Source organism: Apaloderma vittatum, unplaced genomic scaffold (assembly GCF_000703405.1).
Source record: "Apaloderma vittatum isolate BGI_N311 unplaced genomic scaffold, ASM70340v1 scaffold19198, whole genome shotgun sequence".
NCBI classification, from domain to species: domain Eukaryota; kingdom Metazoa; phylum Chordata; class Aves; order Trogoniformes; family Trogonidae; genus Apaloderma; species Apaloderma vittatum.
Genome location: NW_009732621.1, coordinates 2,834 through 27,775, shown reverse-complemented (window position 1 = coordinate 27,775; position 24,942 = coordinate 2,834). Strand labels below are relative to the sequence as shown.

At 37.0% G+C, this 24,942-nt stretch overlaps 1 protein-coding gene across 1 annotated transcript in view; it reads right to left on the bottom strand.

Moving 5' to 3' along the window:
* The window catches only part of PLEKHH2 (pleckstrin homology domain containing, family H (with MyTH4 domain) member 2), a gene marked incomplete at its 3' end in the record, with an annotated part of 29,754 nt that extends 5,982 nt beyond the window's left edge, over window positions 1-23,772 (bottom strand). The window contains exons 1-10 of the mRNA XM_009875598.1: window positions 23,650-23,772; window positions 10,264-10,326; window positions 9,086-9,235; window positions 8,567-8,650; window positions 7,415-7,496; window positions 5,450-5,632; window positions 2,725-3,716; window positions 1,664-1,739; window positions 1,081-1,175; window positions 290-434 (exon numbers count right to left, since the gene is read on the bottom strand). Coding sequence (XP_009873900.1) covers window positions 290-434; window positions 1,081-1,175; window positions 1,664-1,739; window positions 2,725-3,716; window positions 5,450-5,632; window positions 7,415-7,496; window positions 8,567-8,650; window positions 9,086-9,235; window positions 10,264-10,326; window positions 23,650-23,772 — 1,993 coding nt within the window. The remainder of the gene's footprint in view (window positions 1-289; window positions 435-1,080; window positions 1,176-1,663; window positions 1,740-2,724; window positions 3,717-5,449; window positions 5,633-7,414; window positions 7,497-8,566; window positions 8,651-9,085; window positions 9,236-10,263; window positions 10,327-23,649) is intronic.
* Window positions 23,773-24,942: the final 1,170 nt, after the last annotated feature.

Genomic DNA, 24,942 nt, shown 5'->3' with positions numbered 1-24,942 from the left:
AGAGCTTGTTGCTTTAAATGTACGAGTCACTCTTCCCTCGTGACAACAGCCAGCTACTAGATAAATGCCTTAAAAATACATCTATGGTAACAGCAATAAAAAGAAAGCCATATATAACAGTCCTCTCTCCTACTTCAATAATAGATCTAGGCTTTGATAGCTGAGACAAAAGCCTAAATTGAAGATGTCCATGCTGTTTAGGGAAGAAATCCATTTCTAAGACGACCATGTGAGGTGCTTAGTCTTCCAAACTTCCCAGAAGTTACTCATTCTTCCCATTTTTGCCTACCTCGTTTCATAGCCCGAGGACTACCAGGACCACTTCTGCTTCGAGAATCAGACTCAGAAGTCCTTGAGCTGGACCGAGAGCTGTCTTCCTCCTCAGATCCTGACGACTCATCTATAAATGGACTGTTGCTTATTTGAGTTGCTTTCTGCAGAAATTAGCACAACATTCTTTTATGCCTTGCATAAAGGGTATCAGTCATTTTCTTCATACTGTGGCAGAGCTCTGCTGGCTTCATAACATTTAAAGCTGTTCTTGCTTTGGTTCTGAGTTTTGGCACATGACTATTAACATAAAACCAAATTCCCTCTTCCTCTGCGTACTCAGCCACCCCCGCACTTTAAAACAGAAACTTGAGGTGGCTCAAGGCATGGGTCTTTCCAAATTACAAAGGGCTGCCAGGAAACAAACAACACTGAGAGTAGTTACTGCTGGCTATCTGACTATAAACAGTTTTGGCACCGACACAAAGACATTTCTACACATACATGCACTTTTAATTATGGCATTGAACACCATGTGGCTCAGTTTAATCATTAACAAGCCTTTGGACAAAACAGCAGGGAACCTAAGAAGAAGTGACCTGGACTAGTAACATTTTATAAGCAGCAGTCTTTTTTTCCCCCCCTCTATTTTCCAGCTATTTGACATTTCCATTACTTCTGGGGTTCTGTGGTCTCTAAATATTATCTTATGGCATATTTGGCATGGTAGCATGAAATGTGAAACAGACATTTCCTGGATGTGAATTCTAATGGTATTTAATTTTCTTCTTTAAACAATAGTACAGTTACCCCTTTCAAAGTGGTGTAGACAGGAGTAGTCATGTTCTTATATATCAGAGATGTATATAATCCGGATATGGAGTATGAAGTTAGCGAAACAGCACCTAAAAAAGCAAAGTATTTTATAAATGATGTTCCTAATTTACCTCTCACATAACCAAATTCAAATGTAATTTTTTTTGCGCTGTATAACAGGTATACAATACAAACTAACTCTTGAACTGTTCTGGATGTGAGACTTACAGCTTTTTGAAGTTTACAGTGCTTTTAGAGAGTATAAACAAATTGTAGTCTTGACCGATAACCCTTTTTAAATTGCAGGTATAATCTCGTACTGTGGTACCTGGTACAGAATATTCATGATGAACTGCAAAGAAAACTGGAGTAAACAAATTACAAATTCAGCACAAAGCCCAAAGGCAAGGGAACAGAAGATAATGGAAAGATAACCACTTATGATCTAGGTTTTAAATAGCAGATAACTGAATCTTCATAAAAATATCTTACAGAAACATGGGACGTTTGGTCCTTGCTTACAAATCACCGTAAGGTATTTTTTGTTGATGAGACAATGAACAGCTAAACCACTTACTTTTGTTAAGAGATTCCATGGTGAAAGCTTCAGACATCCTTAAACCAGATTTGGCTACAGCATAAATTCTGCTTTCCTATACAAGCAGAATGGATTTGATAGTAGATAATTAAAACACAACAATTACTTCTGCTTAGCCTCCCCATAGCCTCCTAGTCTTTGTGTTAGTGCAGCAATGTGATAAAATGGCCTCAGCAGCAGCAGTTGAAAAATACATCCTTAGTTTATATGCCATACCCATCATAACCACTCCATGGTCTGTTTCAACATTTTTTCACACAGTGTTTGCCCTGTGGCCAACTTATTTTTAAAAATACTATTATCAGGGGTCAAAGAAGCTATGGCAAGAATATTGTATGTTAAGAACAAAGAAATGCCATTAGGAGATAACTTTTCAATTGTTTGCTGTTAAAAGGTCATAATAAGAAAATCTATAATGAACAAAGTGCACTGAAATATATACACCTAGAGAAGCTGTTCCATTAATGCATTATTCATCTCTGACTCATTAATAAATCTCTGACTGTGGAACTGCAGAAGCAGTGAGTCTTGACACAGCTAATTTTGGATTTTTGTGTAAGACATATTAATATATCTATTTTAATTCCCTGATTGATAGCTTTAAGATTTTACTTGGAAATGTGATCAATAACTTCTGTAATCTGTAGTTGTCTTCTGACGACTTAATTGTCTAGACTGTGAGTGGTAGAATGATTACAGCAAAGCACTGGGACCAGCATGCTTAGGCTCTGTCGGTGTGAAGATAAATAAATAAATGCAGTTACAAGTGTTACCTCCTTCAATCCACTCAAAAGGACATATGTAACTTAGATATGACATGAAAAAATTGGTCTTATCTACAAAAATAGTGACTGTTTTTCAGTGGTAGAAATACTATACTTTAAAGTTTTTTCTGAGTTTGTTGTCTTAGTTCTAGTTAAGGTAACCCTATCTTGTCATCAAAGAAATCATAAGAAAGGTACAGGCAAAAAAATCATAGAAGAGAGGCATGAAAATGAGTTTGTTTTTTCAGAAGGAAAAATATCCGTAGTTACACTTACCCAGGACGGAAATCGATGTAACGGTGGGGTTGGAGGTTTGTTGCTAGCACCTTTTTTTGTTGTGTCACAAGATCCCTGGACTTCAGCATTTTGTGCTTCAGTGCAATCGTAGGTAAACACTCCTTCATCACAGCCAATCTCCATTTTCTCTAGAATATCAGTATCTTCCCCATCCACCAGGTCAATATCTGTTTCCTGAGGTCTCCACGGACGTATCATGCTTATGGCGTTTCTATTTCTACCAAACATTTTGTCAGAGCTCAGCTGGGGCTGGCTTAGATGTTTCTTTGCTAATGCTGAATTTATGCTAAACACATTAGGAGTCCGTAACTTTGGAGGTGGCAAATTTGATGGAGAATCCGATGGTGCTGTGCCCTGAGAACCTGCGGAGGTGGCTAGAATTGGGTGTTTGGTTGCCAGAGCGGGGGTTAAAATTGGACTTGGGGTATTTGCCTCACTGGATGAGGATGAATAATCTAGCCTCTGAGACTGAAATTTCTTATTCAGTTCATCTGAAGAACTATCTTGGTCTTTCTTTTTACTTGAGAAGTCGGAGTTGCACTTTCCACCCGCATTGTTCTGGCCTTTTCTTTGGGACCCTTGCTGCCAGGAGTAAAACTTCTTGTGCTGCTGAGTTCTCTGAACACCAAAACTCTCCTCTTCAAATAGAGAACTACTGTCATCAGATGCTGTCAAATACATTTCACTTCCCACTCTACTGTACCTTGCACTCTCTTCGGACGTGTGGCTCGAAAGAGTCGATGCACACCTGGGTTTCAGTCCTTTGTTGTCTCCTCCATCCTCGTCTGAGCTCCAGTCACTCCCGGTAGTGCAGGAGTTCTTTGACATGTCGCTGTCTATATCTTTGGATGAACAGCTTATCCTCACGTTTTTCTTCTGCTCTGACCCAGAGGAACTTTTTTGCAGTGACTTCTGACCATTATTGGTCTCGTGTGCGGGACCAGCAAAGGTAGTTTCCAGGATATCCTTCTCTAGAGGAGAAATGCAATGGATATGAGATAGTACCTTTAGCAAACTTGACTGCTAAAGGATTTTGACATCACGTCTGCAAATAGTAAATAGGTAATAATTTCAGATGTGTAAGCACATTCAAGTGTTTTAAAACTGTAAATAAACCTGAAGAAAAATATTACAAATTTTTGAATGCAGCTGAAGTTGCAGTAATATTTGCTAAAAATCTGTAACAGACATTATTCAAAGTTCTGGCCAAACTAAAAATAGTACGAAATGTAAAGATAGGCAGAGTGGAGCCATATTTTAAAGTAAACCACATATATATAAAAACAAATAAACAAAAAAAATCAACCCCAAAACCCAAAGACTTGAAAGGGCATATATTTATTAAATCTAAGGAAAATTAAAGTTTAATAAAAGCTTCTCAGAAAAGATTTACATTAACACATTATTATGAGCATTTGTAAAGTGTTTATACACAAATTTCTTCTGAAAGCTATTACTGTATTCCCAATGGTGAATGCATAAGGACAAATACACAAGAGAGGCTCTTGAAAACTGCTAAGATCCTGCATTAAAAATAGCTTTGCTTTGCTGTTCTCTTTTACCTGATTCTGCAAGAGCGCTATAACTTGCCGTGTGTCAGTGAGGTCTATGTGCTTGCCCAAGTTAAAACAGATGTAAGAATTAGGGCTTTCCTACACAGGCACTTGGGAAAGTTAATGTTAAATAGCTATAAGAAGTTAAAGTGGACTGGATAAGCCAAAGATTTTAATTTAGTGCACATTAAAGTAATGAGGTCATGGAAGCTGATCTGTTTCCATCTAGGTTCTATTTCTTATTCTTTCCCTTGGAAAAAAAAAAAGATTCTTACTTCAATTCCCTCATCTATATATATGGAAATAATAATGCATACCCACCTTTATAATGAACTTGGTGTAATATAAAAGTACAAAATATTAATAGGCTCTATTTCAGTTTCTGATTTTCTACAGACCTCAAATTGCAATTTTGGGTACGACGATTTAACTGTGGAGAAAATGCTGAGGTCAGAAATAGTGCTGTGAGACTCAAATGAAGGACCAGAGCATCACTCTCCTTCCTGAGCTTTTCATTGCTGAAGGGAAGTAGCAAACTGCAATGGACTTGCTTATGCTCCTAATAACATAACGGCGTGCCAATTTGCTGGCAAACCAGACTTCAGGGCTTGTTGAATTGATTAGAGAGTTTTCTCCTTCTTTGGGTAGGAAACAGTGGTGCGGAAAGATGCCTGAGACTCTCTCCTGCTTTCGTCTGACCTTGATCGTGCTAATGAAAGATTACTGAGTTGATCTTGTCGAGTTAGGGCATAAAATCAGCACTGGGACACCAGTGATGGCATAGTTAAAATACACAGATATGGGACTTAGGTGAGACTCTACACGGGCATAAAACCATACGGGCCCTTCCCTGGGGACCTGGCAGCCTTAAACTCTTTGTGCTGCTGCTGTGGAGCAAATCTGGGCCACAGCAAATTCATTCCTTTGCAGCCAAAGCACCCATCAGCTGCTGTGTGCTGCCAGTGTGTCAGTGGGCTTTCAGAGACACTACTGCTCAACGGGATTCCTTCCTAGTAAGAGAGTAAGACTGAAGAGGGAGAGAGTACTGCTGTGTCTTTTGAGAAGAGCTGGTTTGGATACACTGACATCGTTACTGATTCTAGTTTTCCACCTGTGTCAGAATGAAAAGGCAGTATTGCTGACTGAAGTACCTAGCATGTTCTTGCCTTCAGTGTAGTCCGACTCTTTAGATGAAGACTTGCTTATTTCTTCAAACTTAGGAGACGGTTGAGGACTTCTTGCTCTATTTGAAAAGCATCCAAAAGTCAAACTGCTTAGTCGCTGACAGTCTCCAGGTTTTTGTGCTGAAGTTAAAGATTTCTTGCCCGTAGCTTCTGAAAGAAGAAATCTTGTGTTAATGGGATATGGCAAGCTATGCTACTGATCCTTTTACTCTGCAGTATAAAGTTGGATTATTTTTTTTTAAGATAACTAAAATTTAGCAAAAAGATAATATTCATTAGAGGAATAAAAATCTACCTAATACTTTCTCATATCAGAAGAAACACAGAGCTACCTTCCTGGTTCTTAAAGAGTAATTTTTAGTATAGAAAGAAAAAAATACATTTTTTTAACAATTTCCCAGCAACATGATACAAAACATGCATTTAATACAGTATGAATGTCTAGTGAAATCCCTGATTTTATTCTGCTGTGACTGAAATTAAACCTATGGATTGGTCTAGGATATACAGTATGGAAAACACTGTAGAACAATAATATTAAAATGTGTAGTGGCCTTCAAATAAAAATAGTAAGAGGATCTGGAACAGGTGCTACAGCAAATATGAAGGAGTAGGTTACCAGGCTTATAAGGTATATATGGAGGGCTTCAAGAGAGAATGAAAGCATAAAATTATTAAATGCCTTGGGAATATGAAATCTGTCCTTAGGGACAGCTTTGTGCCAGAAAATGATATGAAACAATGCTCTTTATCTCTGTTTATAAAAAGTACTGTGGCAGATCCAGGAGCAAAAGGACATTATCCATACCTGCAAACTGTTGAAAACAGTACCACATGATCATAATTTATAGTCTGTAACCAGCATGGACATTGCAACTGGTAATAAATTTCTTAATATTTTTGAGCACAGCAGTAAAATGTGTGCTGAAAACCAGCTGACAAATTCTTAGTGTCACAAAAACCCTTTGAATAGATCTCTCTGAAGAGGATGACTGAAGCTGTTATGTACTGAAGTATACGGAATTGCTACTGATCAAAAAATAGCAAGAAGCAAAAAAATCACCTTCCTCATTAACAAAAAGGTGCATCTTACTTTAAAAGCTTCATAGTGTATGTATTTTAAATTTTTTTCTTGTATTATACATAATGCATGTGTATACACACATATATAAACATACTTCTAAATGTCTGTGTATATACATATACGCCTGAGATACATTATGAAGAAATAAGGGCTAGGTAGCAGACTACCATGATTTTCAGATTACAGTAAATTGTCAGGCCAACCAAGTATGGAGACGACTGCGGACACTTTTAGAGAGACTTAAGAAAGCTTGTGAACAGGCAACATGGAGGCGAATAAAATTCAACTTCGCTTAATGTGAAAGAATGCTCTTTGGAGGGGATATTCCTCTTTCCATATTCCCGTTTTATGATTTTAAAATTAAGGTCTCCACTTGGAGAGCAACCTGATGATACTGTGGCTGAATTAAGGTTTTGGTTCACTGTAGTCAAATGTAGCAATTAATCTGATCAGAATTCTGATTCCCAGATGAGCATTTGCTAAAAAAATCAGATGCAGACTGACATTCATCTATTCCTTAACAGTGCTAGGACCATGTATGCTATAAAGAAGTAAAAGCAAAGATCTGACATAAATCCAGTCAAATATTGCTACTTGCAGAATGTCTTAAATATTTAATAGAGATACCTGTTCACCCAACAAAACCCAGTTGTAGTTTGTCTCTGTGTCTTTCTAGTAAATGTTAAATTATTGCTTGCCTACATGTACAGTCACACTGATGTCAATTCATACTAACTGAAATCTTTGTGATTTCCAATACTACTCAATTATGTGGATGCACAAATGAATAGGGAATAGACAGAAGTATACCATATATAAAGAAGCTTTTAAAAGATTTGTACATTTACCTTGCAGTTTAGATCGTACTGTTTTCATCTCTTTGGTTTGCTTTTGGTTGATCAAGCGAAGGTTCTGATTTTCCACCTCTAACTAAAAGGCATATAAATTTATTCTCATCCATCGGTGAAATAATTTTTAAAGTCATTAGATCATTTAGATTTTGTCTGAATTTCTGCTTAACTAAGGATAAAGCTAGTTCAAATGGTAAGCTCCTCTCTGCTACTTCTCTTAATGCCAGTCCAGGCGTTTCTTTACCCTGAACAGTGACATTCCCTGCAGCAATTATTTGCTCAACTTCTGTTAAAATCATTCCCTCAATCAAGCAATCCCAAGACTGCTTTAGAAAGCCTTAAAAATTAAGAAAAAAGAAATCTGCACTGGTATTTTTAATAAAAACAGAGGGGCTAGAATTACATTTTTATTAAATGATTTCAAGAACTCCCCTTGCAGACCAATAGTAAATATTTCATCTAGTTTAAAAATATCCTACTTTAGAAATAATAATTTAATTGTTTTTCAGCTGGAGTGTATATAATTTCCAGAGCAGGATTTTAATTTTTATGGGGGCAGCCCCAAATTCTGTGCACGCAGGAAAGAAAGCACACGGCTGCACACCAAAACTGGCAGCCTCGGGTGGGGCAAAGCTTATCCTCCCACAGCAGAGAAAGCAGGGAGACAACTCGTCTCTTCTGAGAATAAAGCTGGTGCCCCTGAAACTGTTCATGACCGAGAGCACAGTGGGCACTGGAAAAATAAAAATTGCCCAAGTCTTTTTTTTTACTGCCAGGCCCCAGCAGACTTGGTTGGCTTCTGGGCAATTATTCACCCGTAGGCATCCGCTGGAGCAAGTTCAGTGAGCCAGCTGATCTCTCTCAATTACTCCAGAGAGCAGTTCTGGGCCCTTTCTCTGTAAAGAGGACCAAGATACACTAGCTGACCAAATGAGACACCAGAATTTAAGTTACATGGATGCTCTGCCCTTTGTGCTGTTGTTTTCAGTTTCGTTCTTTCAGGGAAATAACTATATAGATCAATGAAACTGGGAAGCTTTTGGTTTTTTTCTAAACTGTGACACAAAGCCTTTTACCAACCAGAAAGCCTAAGGGACATCCAGTCACACCATTATATTTTCTGTATAAATGTTGTAGCAAGAGTTATACCTCATGGAGCTTGACTGTCACCCATTCTTTTATTTTAGCTGCTTTTTCTTCTATGATTTTTGCTTCTTGCAGTCTTATTTGCTTCTGGAAAAAAATGACATAAGCATATTTTTCATTGAGTATTTCATTGAGTCTGCCTAAGTAATATCTTCAGACACAAATCCTAAGATTGTTTTAAGTAATTCAGTCTTCTGGGCAATATATGGTGATTTTAAAAAAAATATGAACAGGCTGCTCTTCCTTTTTCCTCCAGGAAAAATGAAAGGTCTTCAGTGGAGAAAGTGAAGAGGAAGAACATCTCTCCTCTCTTAAAATTTAGATGTTCTTTCAAAGGAAGCCAGAGTATAATTTGCAAGTGAATAAAGCTTACTCTAACGATATACTTCAAGTGGGAGCCTCTTTAATCAAATAACAGAAATAATGCTAAACTATTCTGTCTTCTATCTTAGTTTTTACTTTTCTTTAGGATAATTAAGAATGGAATTGATGTCCATCTTTTGTTACATCATTATTTCTAACCTGTTCTTCAAGTTGTTGCTCCAATTTTTGTATTACGTCATTTTTATCTTGTATCAGGATCTCCAGATCTTGACATCTCTTATACAGCCTGGTTTCTGATTCACTCGTTTGAACATTAGCTGCCTTTAATTTTTCTTCCATGACCTGCACCTATTTGGAAGGTAACACGTAAGACTTTGAGAAATGTAATACTCCAAGTTAAAGGCAGTAACTCAATCACAAAACAGACTGTTAAAATTGCCCCAATGCCTGAGATTAAAGATAACCCTGCAAAGTTCTGAAGCCTCTTTGAGAAGAAATTCCACAGTTCATTATGTCTCCCTACGCATTTAACACCAATAGGACTGGCAAAACATGGATAGACCTTATGAAGAGTTTTGTTAGTATCAGTGGGAGGCTTCTAGGTTTGCAACACAGGAGCTGTTAGAATTGCCAATAAGGGAAGAAGGCAGTTTATCTATGATATATGGGGAGCCATTGTTAGTCTTAATACACAATGCTTTAATAAATATACAATTGCATAGTGTAAAAAAACAAAACAAAAAATGTCTAAAAAGTACTTGGCTTGTAGTCAGGAACATTTTCTAACTCCAAAAAAGTACATGACAATTTTTATTCTTATTTTCATTTTCTACCTGTCTCTCAATAAGGCATGAAGGATTTGTAGAGGGTACTAGAGATAGAGCTACTGCAGGCATTTTAAAAACCTATCTGCCATTTGGAATCAAAAGGCAACTTCAGTTAAATATTTAGCCATGATCTCATTCTTTAGATGATGTAACTTCTAGAAGAACAAGCAACATAGAATAATCCTGTTTAGACACTGTATTGGATAGATTTGTTTTATTTTCTAAAACAGGTCATTGTTTCCTCTCCCTTTTCCTTCTAAGTGCATTATATATCAAAGACTCATAATGCATTTATGAAGTAATCATTACATGTATCGATTTTTGATTCATGCTGTTAGCTTTGACTTTATTGAACTCAACTGGATAGTGAGCAGAGAAAGATGTTATCTCTGGTAAGACAAATGAAGAGATGTAAAAAGAAACTGTCTTCTCCCTTTCGTACAATATGTAAGAAAAATAGCAATTTTCCAAATTTCACTTCATTACAATAACATGCACATAGCTAGTGGAGATATTTTTCACTTTATATATATACACACACATATATACCTGCTGAAAAGCTCTCTCTGCTTGACGATCAGCATCTATCACTTGTTTCTCAAGCTGCTGCATCTGTAGATACATAAAAACATACAGTAACATGTCCATGCCTTCTGCCTATTGCCATTTTACATGATTTATTTTGATGTTCTTTCCAGTGATATGGAACAGAAGGGGCCAGAATGTTTACATTTTGTTAAGAGCTCTCTACTCTGAGTTTGGTGAACAATACAAGTATGACTTCTTTAAAAAGTAAACTGTAGTTTGAAATAACACTGGAAGGTACATAAGGTATTCCAAGATTTAAGGACTCTGTGGTTCTCAGGAAATACCTAGCTAAGACCTCAGTTCATCTGACGAGGACGAAATAGCAAAAAATTAACATGGGATACTTGGTATTCGGTTTCAAAGTTGTTCACAGAAAAGCATATGACAGAAATTATGCAAACGAAAAACATTTACTTCTTCTCCAGTTTACTGCTTCGTTTTAAAATAATGTTTTGTTCTGTCCTGTTTGTACTTGGTATCTGGCATCTTTCTGTTTCTTTTTCACCATCCGTCCCTTTTCTCTCTTCCCAATTATGTTGTCAATCACATGAAACACTTTTGTGTACTTTTAGCGCCTCATCCAGACAAGGACACAGAGTCATAATTTTCTATCAATCAAAAGCTGAAAATGGAGAAAATGAATTTTCACTAACATAAAAAAAGCTGTGACTGACCTTCTAGTACTTACTCATACAGTACAAAACCCCGAAGTCTATATCATAATGCCACAATGCACCATTGACAGAAGAGCAACAAACGTTTCACAATATGTGCAGGGTCCCCAGTGAGTTGTTTTGCATTTGTGTACCAACAGACTGGACAGATGGACAGAGAGATGCACCGCCTTTGTTCTTCGCTTATCGTGTATGTTTAATTTCATATCTATATGACTTCATGTTGAGATTTTGAGGGGGTTTTGTTTTTTTTTGATTTTGAATTCTAAGGTTACTTTCCCTCTGTCTTTTTGGTTTTACATTCAAACAGAAGTTTGGTTTACAAGACTTGCTTTTATACCATTTTTAAGACATTTCTTTTTCAGTGAGTTAAGGATTCGAGATTGAGGTTATTTTTGAATATACGGTCAGCTAACATACCATGGTAGTAAAAGCACTATGCTAAACCAGATAGAAGTGGAGTTATCAATAAGGAACACTGTTAATACTCTATAATACTATGACAGAAAACTCATTTGGACATTTATAACATCAAATTCAGTGTTGATGAGTAGCAAGTTATTCATCAACTTTCACAGTCAACCTGTGAAATTTGTAAATGCACATGATTGCCATGGCAGTAATTGGCAATTTATGTCCCAAATACTCATTTCAGCTGTAAGGTCCTGCCAGAATCCTGGCAAATTTAACAAATGGAAGTAAAGCCTGAAAACCTTGCTTGCCAGGCCCACTCAGATGCCACTGCAGCTCAGCTAGCTCTAACAGCTTAAACCTGAAAACAACTACTCTTTCTAGCAGAATCAAATAATCACTGAACTGCTGTACTAGCATTAAGCAGGAGCGCTGCTCTTCTACACAACAGTTTTGAGTTCTGGATAATACAGTGCACTAAAGACCCAAGTTCCTTCCATGTTTCTGCACTGAAACTGCACACATCGCCTCTTGCCAGAAATACATTGCACAGGACCAGGAAAATAATAATATGTTCATGTAGACTACTGGGACAAAGAATATGATTTCAATAAAGCTGTTGCTAAGATGAATGTAAAGCTAGGAGCCAAAGCTGCCGAGAGAATAATTACCAAGAAAAATAACATTCGGAGATTAAAAATGGAAGGACAGTTTATTTTTGCTTCTTTGAGAGTTAACTATTTCAGAAAGGTATGCTAAGATTATTTGCGTGATCTCACAATAACGATACGTCAGTCAGCTTCCTGGCAACAACTAAATGCGAGGTTTTATTTGGAAAATTTCTAAAAGGTCTTCAATTTATTTTAGGAGGCTCCTGTAAAAAAAGGAAGCAATCTGTAACATGAGCACTTCTTATGCTTAAAATGGCCAGCATTTCAATAATTTGATGCTACGTAACAATTACTAAATAAATTGTCATTTTCCCTTTTAGTTAGAGTTTGTGTAGGTTTTGCTTTTTAGTGTCTATTGTAACAATAATGAAACTTAACAAATATAGAATTTTTCTCTATTTGCATAAATAATCTCTAACAAATCCACTAAATGGTTGTTCCTGAAAAATGAGATTTACATCTATACCCTGAGTACTTTGCTACTTGACAGGCCTGAGACATTAAAGAGGAAAAATGATTGCTTTAGGATACCCTAAAGGTTATCAGACTTGTTAGGCAAAAGACTGGAACTAGTTCCAAGGGAAGGTTTCGCCTCACAAAGAAAACCTAGCCTCAAGTCTTCTTTTAAAGTTGGTAAGAAGTTTCATAACAATGATCACAGCATTACTGGAAGAGAGGAGAGAGAAGGTAAACGTAGGTGTTTGGACTAATAGATAATTGTTTAAATCAAAAGTCACACTTTGAACTCATCAAGAATAAAATGCAGGAGTAAATTCTCTTTACTCAGTGATTATGAAGACAATTTCAGACCATGGAATAGATCGCTTAAGCTTAGGCTACCTAAACTTATGCTCACAATGGAAGTGGCAGGTAACTGTTGCCATATCTGCCTTTGGAGGCAAAGGTCAGTGTGCTTTACAGGCGCAGAAGAAAGAACTCTCACTATGGCCGCAACTTGACTATTGATGACCAACTCTGCCTTTATACAGAAAACAATCTGAAAAATAGAAAAGTCTGTTAAACTGGACCTCTGTCCTCCCAGCTTCTTTCTACATACATCTGCGTAAATCACCAGCATCACTGGAATTAAATGGTATGTATCAGCTGCTAGGCTAGCCATTTCTTCAGTGAACTATGTTCTGTAAAGGATCACTGACGTAAAGGATCACTGACATAAAGTTGGTTTTCCAGGAGAAACAGGGAGGGCCAGCATGTCATTGACAGCATTTGGCATGTGAAGCATATTTAGGCTTAATTTTCTATCACATCTTGAATGAGAGAACTTGAAATAATGCCTCAGTTCAACAAACTGCTTGTAAGTAGTATTCCTGTCACGTGCATCTATGATTGGTGCAGCTCTTTCCAAAAGTCTTTAAGGATTCAGAGGTGTCCTATCATGATCTATAATAGTTTGGGGTTTGTAGTCTTAAATATAAAGTTTTAGGTCCATGAACGAAAAATACACGTGTACAGAAGAACAGACTGCTACTTTGACGTGCCCTTTCTCCTTTTATTTTTAAGTGTAAAAATCCTGTTATAACAGCAGAAAGTGTATTAGTGCATGCTGCATCAATTATCTGAATTATGGAAAACAGTTTCTATTGTTAGAAACAGATTTGTTTTTTAACTTAGTAAGGAAATAACCACTCTACATCTGACACTCATCAAATTGAGCTATTTTTGTTGAAGCAATGAACAGAGAAATGTCACATGTGAATGAGTACTGAATGCATTGAAGAAACATGGCAGAAATTAAGGGGTGTACTGCCTTGGGGGCCTGGACATTGAAGCACAAAGCAGAGACACTGGAAATTATTTTACAGTACCGAAGTAAATCATATAGTGATTCTTTTCCAAAGGTCAGCTGGAAGTTTCTTGGCTGTATTCAGAAATGTTCAACGTGTATTCCTGGGCAAGTGAAAAACTTTTGTTTTATTAAAACATTTATTGCACGAGATCATCAAAAGGTGTAAACTGAAAAGTCATCATTCATACATTTAAAAAATATTCCTTTTGTATGCATATTTGCATATGTATACTTTCATTTATATATAAAGATAATTGTTCCTGTAATGTGCATTAGAGAGAAATCACTGAATTGATAATTTTCCTTATATTTTAAATAGCTATTTAGTAATTTTAAAGGAAATACTTTATTTAAAAACTGTTGGAATTCTTTCCTTTTTGAGATTTGAAAAGGTATGTTCTTTATAGGAACAAAACCCTAAGCTTTCTTTAATTCAAGTAAATTTTCAACTTGCCCTATTTACATTTAAAATTTGCTTTATAATCAGTGCATAATACATTGTCTTCTTATCACATAGACCTTCTGGAAATCTTTCTGAAATAAATACAGGAAAAAATACAGCCATTAATGAATGAAAAGCATCCCTTCTCTTTAAGCCTTTCATACAGTGTTGATAATAGACCACAGTTTTCAAAAATAAAAAAGAGTTAAAACCTAATGGTTTTGAAGAAGAAATACAGTCTGTCTATTGATTAAGTGTAGAACTTCCAGTGACTTGAGAATGGTATTTTTGAGTCTGCTTTTTCGCCTTGCATTTCCATTTTTCGATTTCTTCCTTACCTGAAAAAAGGCCCAAATCAGCTGGTGGAAAAATAATGTTCCACATACAAGTAATACATCTGTCCATTTTTAGATTTAGTGAAATATCAGTTCTTGCACCACATAGGACTTACCAAAACAGAAGGAGCATAGGTATATGGTTGCTTCTATAAATAAACAGATAGAGAAGCGAGTGAGGGATAAACACACCTACAACTGTCTCACAAAGGTGCAAGCAGATATATACAGGTGATGAATAAACATAGGCTGGAAATTAGAAGACGCTCATTTTCCACATTGATGAAAAGAGATTTTGGAACTGCCTTCTAATAGAAGCTAAAAGGCAAAAGATCTAACTTTTTCTGTGGTGCTTGGTAAGTAAAATTTTATTTATGCTTGTATTTATATTTATACTTAGCTTAAAGAATATGCCTGACAGCTATTCCAAAGTGCTGCATATGACCCAGATTTCCCCTTTTGGTTCTATATTCCTATGTTTAAACCCAAATATTGCAATAAATTTCTGCACTTCCTTAAGAAAAGAGCTAGCACTGCTTAAAAGCAAGTAATCTGTCAGTGGTTTTGACTACCAGCTTTATGTTTTAACATATGCTACGTTTGAAATACACATGTATAAAGCCTTGCATACATTTGGTAGTTAAAAGCAATGGTAAAACTGTTTTAGAAGTGTGACTTTTTTTTACAAAAAGTTCTTTCTTCTGGTGGTTTAGGTTAGGAAAAAACAGTAATGTTCCTCCTACTACTGTAACTGACTTATTAAAAAGCTGATGGGATATGTTCCACTCATATTTTCAAACATTATTCCTTCTGTCTTGACACCGATTTCTGTATATTATATATCTTCTGTAAGGACAGTGCTTAATCTTTATAAACTAGAACAAACTTTAAAATATGACCTGGCCAATTAGGGCACAGAGACAAAACACCTAAAAACCAGAGATGTAGCATCAAGATACTAATATTTCACAGGGAAAATAAACAAGAAGATCATTTGTAAAGAATGAATTAGCACATTCCTTTGAGTAAGATATACTTTATTCTTTATTGGATGTTTTTTTTTATCCCAAAGGCAACACAATAATTTGACTTATATTTTATAGAATAGCCTTGTGTGAAACCTATAAAAATATTTCTCAGGGGTGTGGATTTAGTCACTAAAATGAAGAAGCGCTTTCTAAGCCCTATCTTCTTCTTGTCATAGATCTTCCCAAAAGGGCTAATGCTAAAGGCTAAGTCCTTAATGGGGCTCAAATGTTTCTTAGGCTACTCACAGATCAAGCATGGCGAAATTTCTTCACTATACTGCTTCACAGTCCAGGGAATTTAGTTCTTGTTATTACTTTCAGCCACTTTTCAGCACACTCCCACTTTTTCCTTCTCCTCTCTTCTCCATTTTTAATACCAATTAAAACGTTCTCATAAACAAAGTAGTGTCAACTATTGCCCTGCAAATCTGCCATCTAACCAACTCCTCCTCTTCATTTTCTTTCTTTCTCTGTTTAGACTCTTCATCACAGGGATTATTTCTTTTATCTGCGTCAATCGTGGTCAGAAAAATTGAGTGTAAAAGCAATTTGTGTCTCTGATGCCAACTTTACATATATATATGTACACATGTATACAGGCACACACATACATATACTACTCCTGCCTCTTCTGAAGATGGCCAGTAGTTCTACAGTCTTGATGTGCAGAAACACAATCCTGTCCATTTCTAACTACAGCAACTTCTCCTAGTTATGCAAAAGGCACTTTTTAATTGCAAGTCTCTCTTAAATCTCTTTTTAGCACTTCAGCTCAGTCAAATGAACTATGTTTAGCACAAAAGCCTTTCCTTGGAACAAAATGCTCAGTTTCCAGAATGATCAGGCTCAAAATTTTTATCAGTCTTCATGACATGAGACCAGTTTTACCACTGAGGTACTTCTTTCAGGTGCTTTTCAGTATTTAAATATGATTTTAACAAAAATTATTTAGCTCAAAAGGTTTTCCTAGTGCTCATTAAATGAGTGAAAAGTACATATAAAAAACGCAATCTTTCACTTTTAAGCTGAGTCCACTGTAGTAAACTTAATGATTTCTTCTGGAAACTACATAAATTACAAATATACAACAGAAAAGCCCAGGGAGGGAACTCTTCCAGAATTAGTAGTCTAGGACAGCTGCCAGTAAATATACAGACTAAAAAAGTTAAATTCAGCAGTGGGATTTGGGGAGGCAGTGTACTGAAGGACAAGCGAGCAGCATGTAATGTTGGCTGAATAGTTCTGCGTTTCCCAACATCAGTCACAGGACTTTTCTAAGCCTGGTAAAATACTAGGGATGTTCACTCTTTCTAGTTGTCATCTTTTCCAACTCAGATTTTGTCATGATAAATTACAGAGATGCAACCAAATACAAATTATGTGGACCACCACTCTAGCACAAGTCGACATTATCATAACATTCAAAATCTTTAAATAAGTGAAGATGCTATTTAGAAAGATGGAAGCATGTTGACAGGAAAGGAAAAAGAAGTCTCACATAGTGTTTAAAATGAAAAGAGAAATGTATCAACAACTGGTGACCTTCTACAATGGGGTTACAGCACTGGTGGATAAGGGAAGAGCAATTCATATCGTCTACCTGGACTTCTGCAAAGCAGTTGACACTGTCCTGCATGACATCCTTGTCCCTAAATTGGAGAGACATGGATTTGACAGATGGACTGTGTGGTAGATACAGAATTGGCTGGATGGTCTCACTCAAAGTGTTGCAGTCAACAGCTCAATGTCCAAGTGGTGTTCCGCGGGCGTTGGTGTTGGGACTGGCACTGTTTAACATCTTTGTCAGTGACATGGATAGTGGGATCGAGTGCATTGTCAGCAGGTTTGCTGATACCACCAAGCAGACTGGTGCAGTCGACACAGTGGAGGGAAGGGATGCGACAGGCTCAAGAGGTGGGCCCGTGCAAATATCATGACAACAAAACCAAGTGCAAGGTCCTGCACCTGGGTCAGGCAATCCCAAGCACAAATAGAGGCTGGGCAGAAAATGGATGTATCCTGCACAGAAGGATGTGGTGGTGTGGGTTGACAAGAAGCTCAACATGATTCCCAGAAAGCCAACCCTATTCTGGGCTGTGCCAAAAAAAGTGCGACCAGCAGGTCAAGGGAGTTGATTCTGCCCCTCTACTCTTGTGAGACCCCACCTGCAGTTTGGAGGCTCCCAACATAAAAAGGACATGGACCTGTTGTACCAAGTCCAGAAGAGAGTCACAAAGATGATGAGGGGAAAGGAACACTCCGGGAAGACCTTATAGTGGCCTTCTCGTACTTAAAGGGCGCCTACAGCAAAGAAGGGGAGACTCTTTTATCAGGGAGTGTAGTGACAGGATGAGAGGTAAACATTTCAAACTGAAAGAGGGTAGATTTAGACTAGAAGTTCTTCATTGTGGTGATGAGGCACTGGAACAGGTTGCCCAGAAAAGCTGTCGATGTCCCCTCCCTGGATGTGTTCAAGATCAGGTTGGATGGGGCTTTGAACAACCTGGTCTAGTGGGAGATATCCCTGCCCATGGCAGGAGGGTTGGAACTAGATGATCATTAAGGTCCCTTCCATACCAAACCATTCTGTGATTCTATGATTGTTCATCTGTACTGCTTTGTTTTGCTTTGATCATTGTGGGTTTGTTTGTGATTCTGTAAATTCTCTGAACTCTGAGTTGGAGCCACAGCATGAACATCTGAAATAGGAGACCCCTTCTCCATGCCACTGCCTGAGAGATGATGGCTTAAGAATCAAAGGTACCACTCACTGCCAAAGTTTAAAAATTGAAGGCTGAAACTGAATTTAGTGATGAAATTAAAGTGTATAGGACACCTAGGTAACACTGCTGGTAAAGGAGCAAGAGATTCAAGAAATATATGTAAGGCAGCATAATGCAGTTTGAAGACATGACAACAGATATTTAAAGCCTGAAAATACTCTGAGAGAATGAAAATTACATGCATAATTTCTGAGAGCAAAAAAAGTTCCCTCCATGAAAAAGGGAGAAAAAACATCTTGCAGCTCCTCCAAGTGAAATACTAAACAAATATTGGCTAAGGATCTGCACAGGTGGCTGCCCACCATCACAGCTTCCAAAACTTCCATCATTTTTCCCATCTCAGGTGTGCTGGAACAGAACAGATGTCCTCATCTCCGTACCATCAGTGGGAAAATACTCCTCCTTTGGCAGAGGCTCCTCATGACATTACCCAGCCTGGCCTCTACAAAAACAGGCAATCTGTTGCTTCCTGAGGGTTTTTTTTTCTTTTGTTTCCCCCACATCTTCAGCCTCCTTAGAAAGAAGGTAGGTTTAAGATGTAAAAATACAAGTAAACAAAACCTCTCCACTGTTATAAAAAAGCATGGCATTACCTTAATAATAGACAAGTGATAAAAATGAAGCTAGAGGTGTAGGTATTAAAAAGGCAGATGCAAACCTAAGGCTCTAACCATATAAACTTTTAGCTTTTAGCTCTTTAACTCTCTTTGCTTTCTCCTGTTTGTATCTTCCTAATTACATCTGAATTATTTTCCATGACGAGAAGTTTTTTAAGAGCAAGTGAAATACTGAAAAATAACCTTCATTTGAATAATTTTTGTACTTTGCTCCCTTTTACTTAGCCTTCATAATCTTTTGAATGCAAATGGAAATACTCATTATGCTTTTTTACAGTTTTCATATTGGCAATCACCACACAAGTCAAATGCGTTACAGACTTTTCCTCCAGAAACATTAATCTTGAAATTGTCATGCCACAGATAGCAAAGCACACTGCATCTGCTTCATTTTGAAATGTCAAACAGCATACCATAAATAGGACTACAAAATGAATAAAAATACAGTGGGACATGGATTTAGCTGCTGGTTTGTAAAACAAAGTCAAGAATGTGTTATGCTTTGGAATATACTGGAAATAGTATTTGGCCTAAAAATCAGTTATCATCCAATTTTCATAATCTGTACAGAAAGTTTAACTATTCTCGCATTTATCATGTACAAACTCGGTTGCAGCTGAGCATGTGTACAGAAAATATCCAAATGGAAGATTAAAGGCAAATCAATACATATATTAAAATAATCCTCTCTCTTAATCATTTATATTTGTTGAAAATCACTCAAAGCATAAAATAATGACCCTCAGCACGGCAGGAAGCAAACTGGAGACCTTCATCTGAATGTCAAGTATTACTGGGCAGCCCATAGTGCAGCATTTGGAAGAGTGCCATATTCAGTCCTTATGGGGTCTGATGAAAAACAAATTCAGTGGAGGCTTCCTAAGTGGACATTTAACATAGCTATGCAGTTCTTCTACTAAAATGATTTTTTAGGGCTAGGAAAAATGTTAACTTTGTACCTGACGTTGCACACATATTTTAGGTGAAAAATGTACTTACTATGAAAAGAATGAGGCTCACCAACTCTTCCTACAGCATGAAATGCTAGCTAGGAGCTAAACTTGCAGTAGAATACTGTAATCTTTTATTCAACAGAGTTTTTTTAGTAAACTTTTCATATACAGAAGACTCAAGCTGCATTAAAATAAAGGCTTCTACTTAAAACTCAGTTTCACAGCCATCCTAAATTTGGCGTACTAGGGATACTTTCTACATCATTCCTTAAATTCTTGCAAAGACCTCTCCCACTTACAGCAGCAGCAGCAGCTTCTGCTTAAAACTCCAACAAGGTCTCTTTCTTTGCATGTTAGATTTATAAATATAGACTCTTTACTTAGCAAAATGAAAACAGATAAACCCTCAAACAAATAAACAACAAGTAAATGGATTAGTTTTCTGGAAGCATTGTATATTTCTTGGCTCCTCTCTCTTCTTCTCCCCAGGTTCACTAAAAAACCTAAGTTATGGTTGCTGTACTGTGTGCTGAAACACACTTAAAATGTAAATTTTTCAAACTCCTCAACCACTAAGGTTCAAGGATGAGTACTTGCTAGACTTACAAAGCCCAGTAAATAGTTGGGGTTTTTTTCCTAAATTAGAATGCATCAGTTAGAAAAATATACTGAAGACTGGCCATGTTGATAGTTAATTTATTTGCAGGGGCACTATTGAATAAGATAACTTCTTTCTTTTTAAATGCCGACTTCTAAATGATATCACAGAATCACAGAATGGCCTAGGCTGGAAGGGACCTTAGAGATCATCTAGTCCAACCTCCCTGTTTTGGGCAGGGACGCCACCTCTCGACTAGACCTGGCAACACATGGGGACCGAGCGGGAATCGAACCCGCGACCTTGGTGTTGGTCCTTGCTGCCAGCACCGCACTCAAACCACTGAGCTAACCGGTATATGATTATGCATGCTTTTCTATTCATTTAAGACAACATTTCTGGCAGTTAAGAGCCTGTAAATACAAATTGCAAAGGAACAAAGTGAAAAGTCATATAGAAATCATTCAAACTTCTAAAATATTTTTTATTTTTTTTAACTCAGGTAGCTTTGTAAAGTGCGTTCACAAACCTTAACTTTTTTGGTTGCCAAAACTATAATCAGCAACAGCTGCATAAAACATGGTAGTTATGGCTGCTGGAAAGTCCCTAGAAAAGTCATGTCCAGCCTTTAGCCATTTGACTTCCATCCCAAGCGGCAATGATCCAAATGGGATAAAGAGACAGAAGAGCTACAGGATATCCAACAGCCCCCAGAGCGTGAGTAACGTGCTGAGTGTTACAGCAGCCAGCATTATACTCTCTGATGGACGCTCTCCTCCAGGACTGATGATAATGATTTACTAACTCACCTGTGGGTTTTGCTACCTGGCATGAAGGACACAAGCAGTCTTCCTTTTTTTTTTTTTTGTTAATTTTAGAATGAAATTTCAAAGGGTGGCATTTGTACAGCTGGTCGTTCTTTCAAAACCCAGTATTCTGCCATACTTGTTCAGTGAGAGCTTGCCATACAGGAAATTTGCAGGACACGGTAAACAATAATGATTTTTCAACTACGCTCATTTCTAACAGCAGTATTTTTAGTCATGCCAAAGCAGAGCTATTTGGAATATTAACTGTAAAGACAGAATTCCAGCAGAATCAGTATTTTTAAATTATGTTACCTTACTGTAAATATTCATATTCGCTTTAATAAAAAAGATCTACTTAGTGAAAAAAGTCTAATCCAGAAAGTATTAAATTTCTTTATTCCATTTTTTTTTCCATCTCAAATTTTTATACCTCCATAAAAGAGATAAAGGCACCAATAGATAAAATGAATAATAACCAATTGCCAAATGATACTCAGTCAAGAACTGGGTGGTAAAGTTGAACCAACTATTGATCTGTAAGCCTGATGTCTGTAGTAAGCAAACTGGTGACAACTATAAGACCAGAATTAAGGGGCACGTGGATAAGTGTGACAGACAAGGGAAGAGTCAAAGTGGCCTTTATGAAGAGGGGTATTGCCTTGCAAGGATAGTAAAGTTCTTTGAGGGGATCACCACGGCTGCAGATAGAGAGGATCTCATTTATATAATTATCTGGATTTTGGAAAGTTTCTAAAGGAAACAAACAAGACACGGGGTAAGAGGGAATATCCCTCCAGGAATTAAAAAAACAATGCCATAGAAGTTATAGGTTATTGATTACTTCCCACAGTGACCGGCAGCTATCAGTGATCTGCAGTGGTTTGTTCAGGGACCGTGCTGTTCGATGTAGACATTTGGTAATGGGCACCAGGCAGTGAAACAACCAAGTTGCCTGATGGTATTTTGTTATTATGAATAACAGAAGCTTTCTGACGAAGGTCCTTAGAAGATTTAGTGACCTACCAATAACATAACAAATGACACGTAAGATAGAAATCTAAAGGACTTTGAGTAAGATCCTACAATTAAGGTATATAGCTCAATGAAAACATTCTCCCTGGTTAATTTAGCTGTCAAAGAAAACAAAATGTTAAGCATTATTAGGAAAGGTCCAGAGTGCATAACTTTGTATATCATCCATGCTTCCTCATAAATACAAAAATATATGTTTCTTCTTGCTTTAATACTATTTAATTCCCATCCCCACAAAAATATAGTAAAAATGGGGATGATTCAGAGAGGGCGAAATGTACTTATGGCTTCAAAAGAAGAATGGACAAAGTCACAGAAGAAAAGCACTAACATAAATATATCAGATAAAACTATCATCACTGTAACTTAAAATTATCTACATTTTTCCTTTTTGGGAGGAGCAACTGATGGAAAATTTAGCTCTAGAAAGAACAGAGAAGCTCTGAGAAAATAACTTTTTAACTAGAAATTCACTGAAGTGAATATTAAGGATAACATAGTTCCAATGATTCTCTAAAATCTTTTGTCCCCCGTACTCTTTTAAATGCCTTGTTCTGTCAAAATGTTACCAGGTAAATACAACGATGTTTTACAGGCTCAATTACAGTTGACTGTTTGGATACACGTATTTGAATATGTCAATGAAATGTTTCTCTATTGCAAAAGAAACTATTTATTTAAACAATATTGTTCAAATTAAATTATATAAGACTTTTCAACTTCCTGGGCCCCTAGGTTCAGATGATAGTTGGAGAAGTCTTATTGTAGGAAAAGCAAGTCTGGCAAATCATATGATTCAGTAAGCAATACTGGGGAAAATAGTATTTCTGGATTTTCTCCCCAGTGATTTCTGTCTCTTAAATCACATCTTAAATATTTAGGAAAATGTGTTAAATACTAACTGCAATGTTGTAAAAATGATTACTGGATACATATTTTTCTCTGCAGGAATATTGCTTGTGTGTTCTTACTTGAAAATGAACATTTCCTGCTGGCAAATCTAATGTGTGAAATTCTTTCACAGCATTAAAGCATGCCCGTTTTCCATATATTTTTTTTTAAATGGGATTTTTCCCTCCTGAAAAAAAAATACCAGTACTTGTAATCTCAAACCATGACATGTAATCAGCCCCCATCATCAAATAAAATCATTTATACAACATTAGAATTCATACCATGAGACCTACCTTTTCTGCTAACAGTTCTCTGATCTTGCTTGCCTGGAGACGGAATTTCATTAACTGTGACTCCAGAGTTAAACATCTTTCCTTCCAGTTTACACTACCTTCTGGCTCTGAAAGTTCAGCCATATTTATGCTGGAAAAAGAAAGGGAAAAAGTCCCCACGTCAAACTGAGTCTGTATTTAGTGTCTGACGTTTTAAAAAATATACATACTAACTTTATATAAATATCAAGAGTACCCCCAGATTTTGTATGTTTACAGCTTTATGAAACTTAGTAAAGTAGATTATTCCTCAAAGGTCCTTATCGTAACAGGGAGATTTCTGAAATCTGTGTTGATAATATTTAGGTTTACCATCATTTAATTTCTTCAATTATTTTGGGGCTGCAATGTGTTTTCTTTGATAAGCAGGGACACACCACACATTTTAATCTTCAGTTACTGCATATATCCTTTCTTACATAGAAGAGGCTTGTAGAGAACTGAGCTTTTGCTAAAAAAAAATGCCTCATATAGGTCGAACTACTTGTGAGTTAGCACATTTTGTTTTACGCAAATTTCATGTTTGGCAGATAACTCTTCGGAAAGTGTTTTAAAATTCTTATGCTTAACCAAATTGCCTTTAAAATTTAATATCCTTAATGTGAGGAGAAGTTTATGGTTCCAAATGTAAAGGCAGGTGAGCAAATGATGCCTAACAGATCTCCTACATGAAAAACAATCCCTTTACATGAGCGGTTGCAGATTTCGGGACATCCCTGTTCATGCATGTTTTGGGTTCAAATCTGTGCTTTTATCTCCATGTAACTGCTTGTGCCTTCTGGAAGTTAAGCATAGGGCCCTTTTGGACAAGCACTGCTGGAAAAACTATTCGGGATGGGAGCTGGCTCATCATTGTTTGAGTCTCAGAAGCCAAGAAAATCATCTGTGTGTAAGCAGAAGGACTGGGCTCTCTTGTATTCCAACTATTTGTAGACAGCTTAACAGAGAGTAAGTGGATGGGTGAATGTAACCGTTCAGTCCAAGAAGTTCCCTTGCAAGCCAAGGCCCTGGCCTTTGGAGGGCTCAGAACACATAGGTTTGGCTTTGAAAACAAAGCTTGAATTCCCCCTAAGTATTCAGTTTATCTCCAAGAAAACAAACGGCCGTAAAAACATCGTTCAGTGGAAGGCAGCTGGAAGATTACAAGAAACAAAAAATGACCAGTTGCAAGGTTATGCTGCATGGTCGTCACCTTTGTCACGGACACTGAGACACCAAGAAGGAAAGGCAAGCAGTGACTGTTTTTAATGTGAT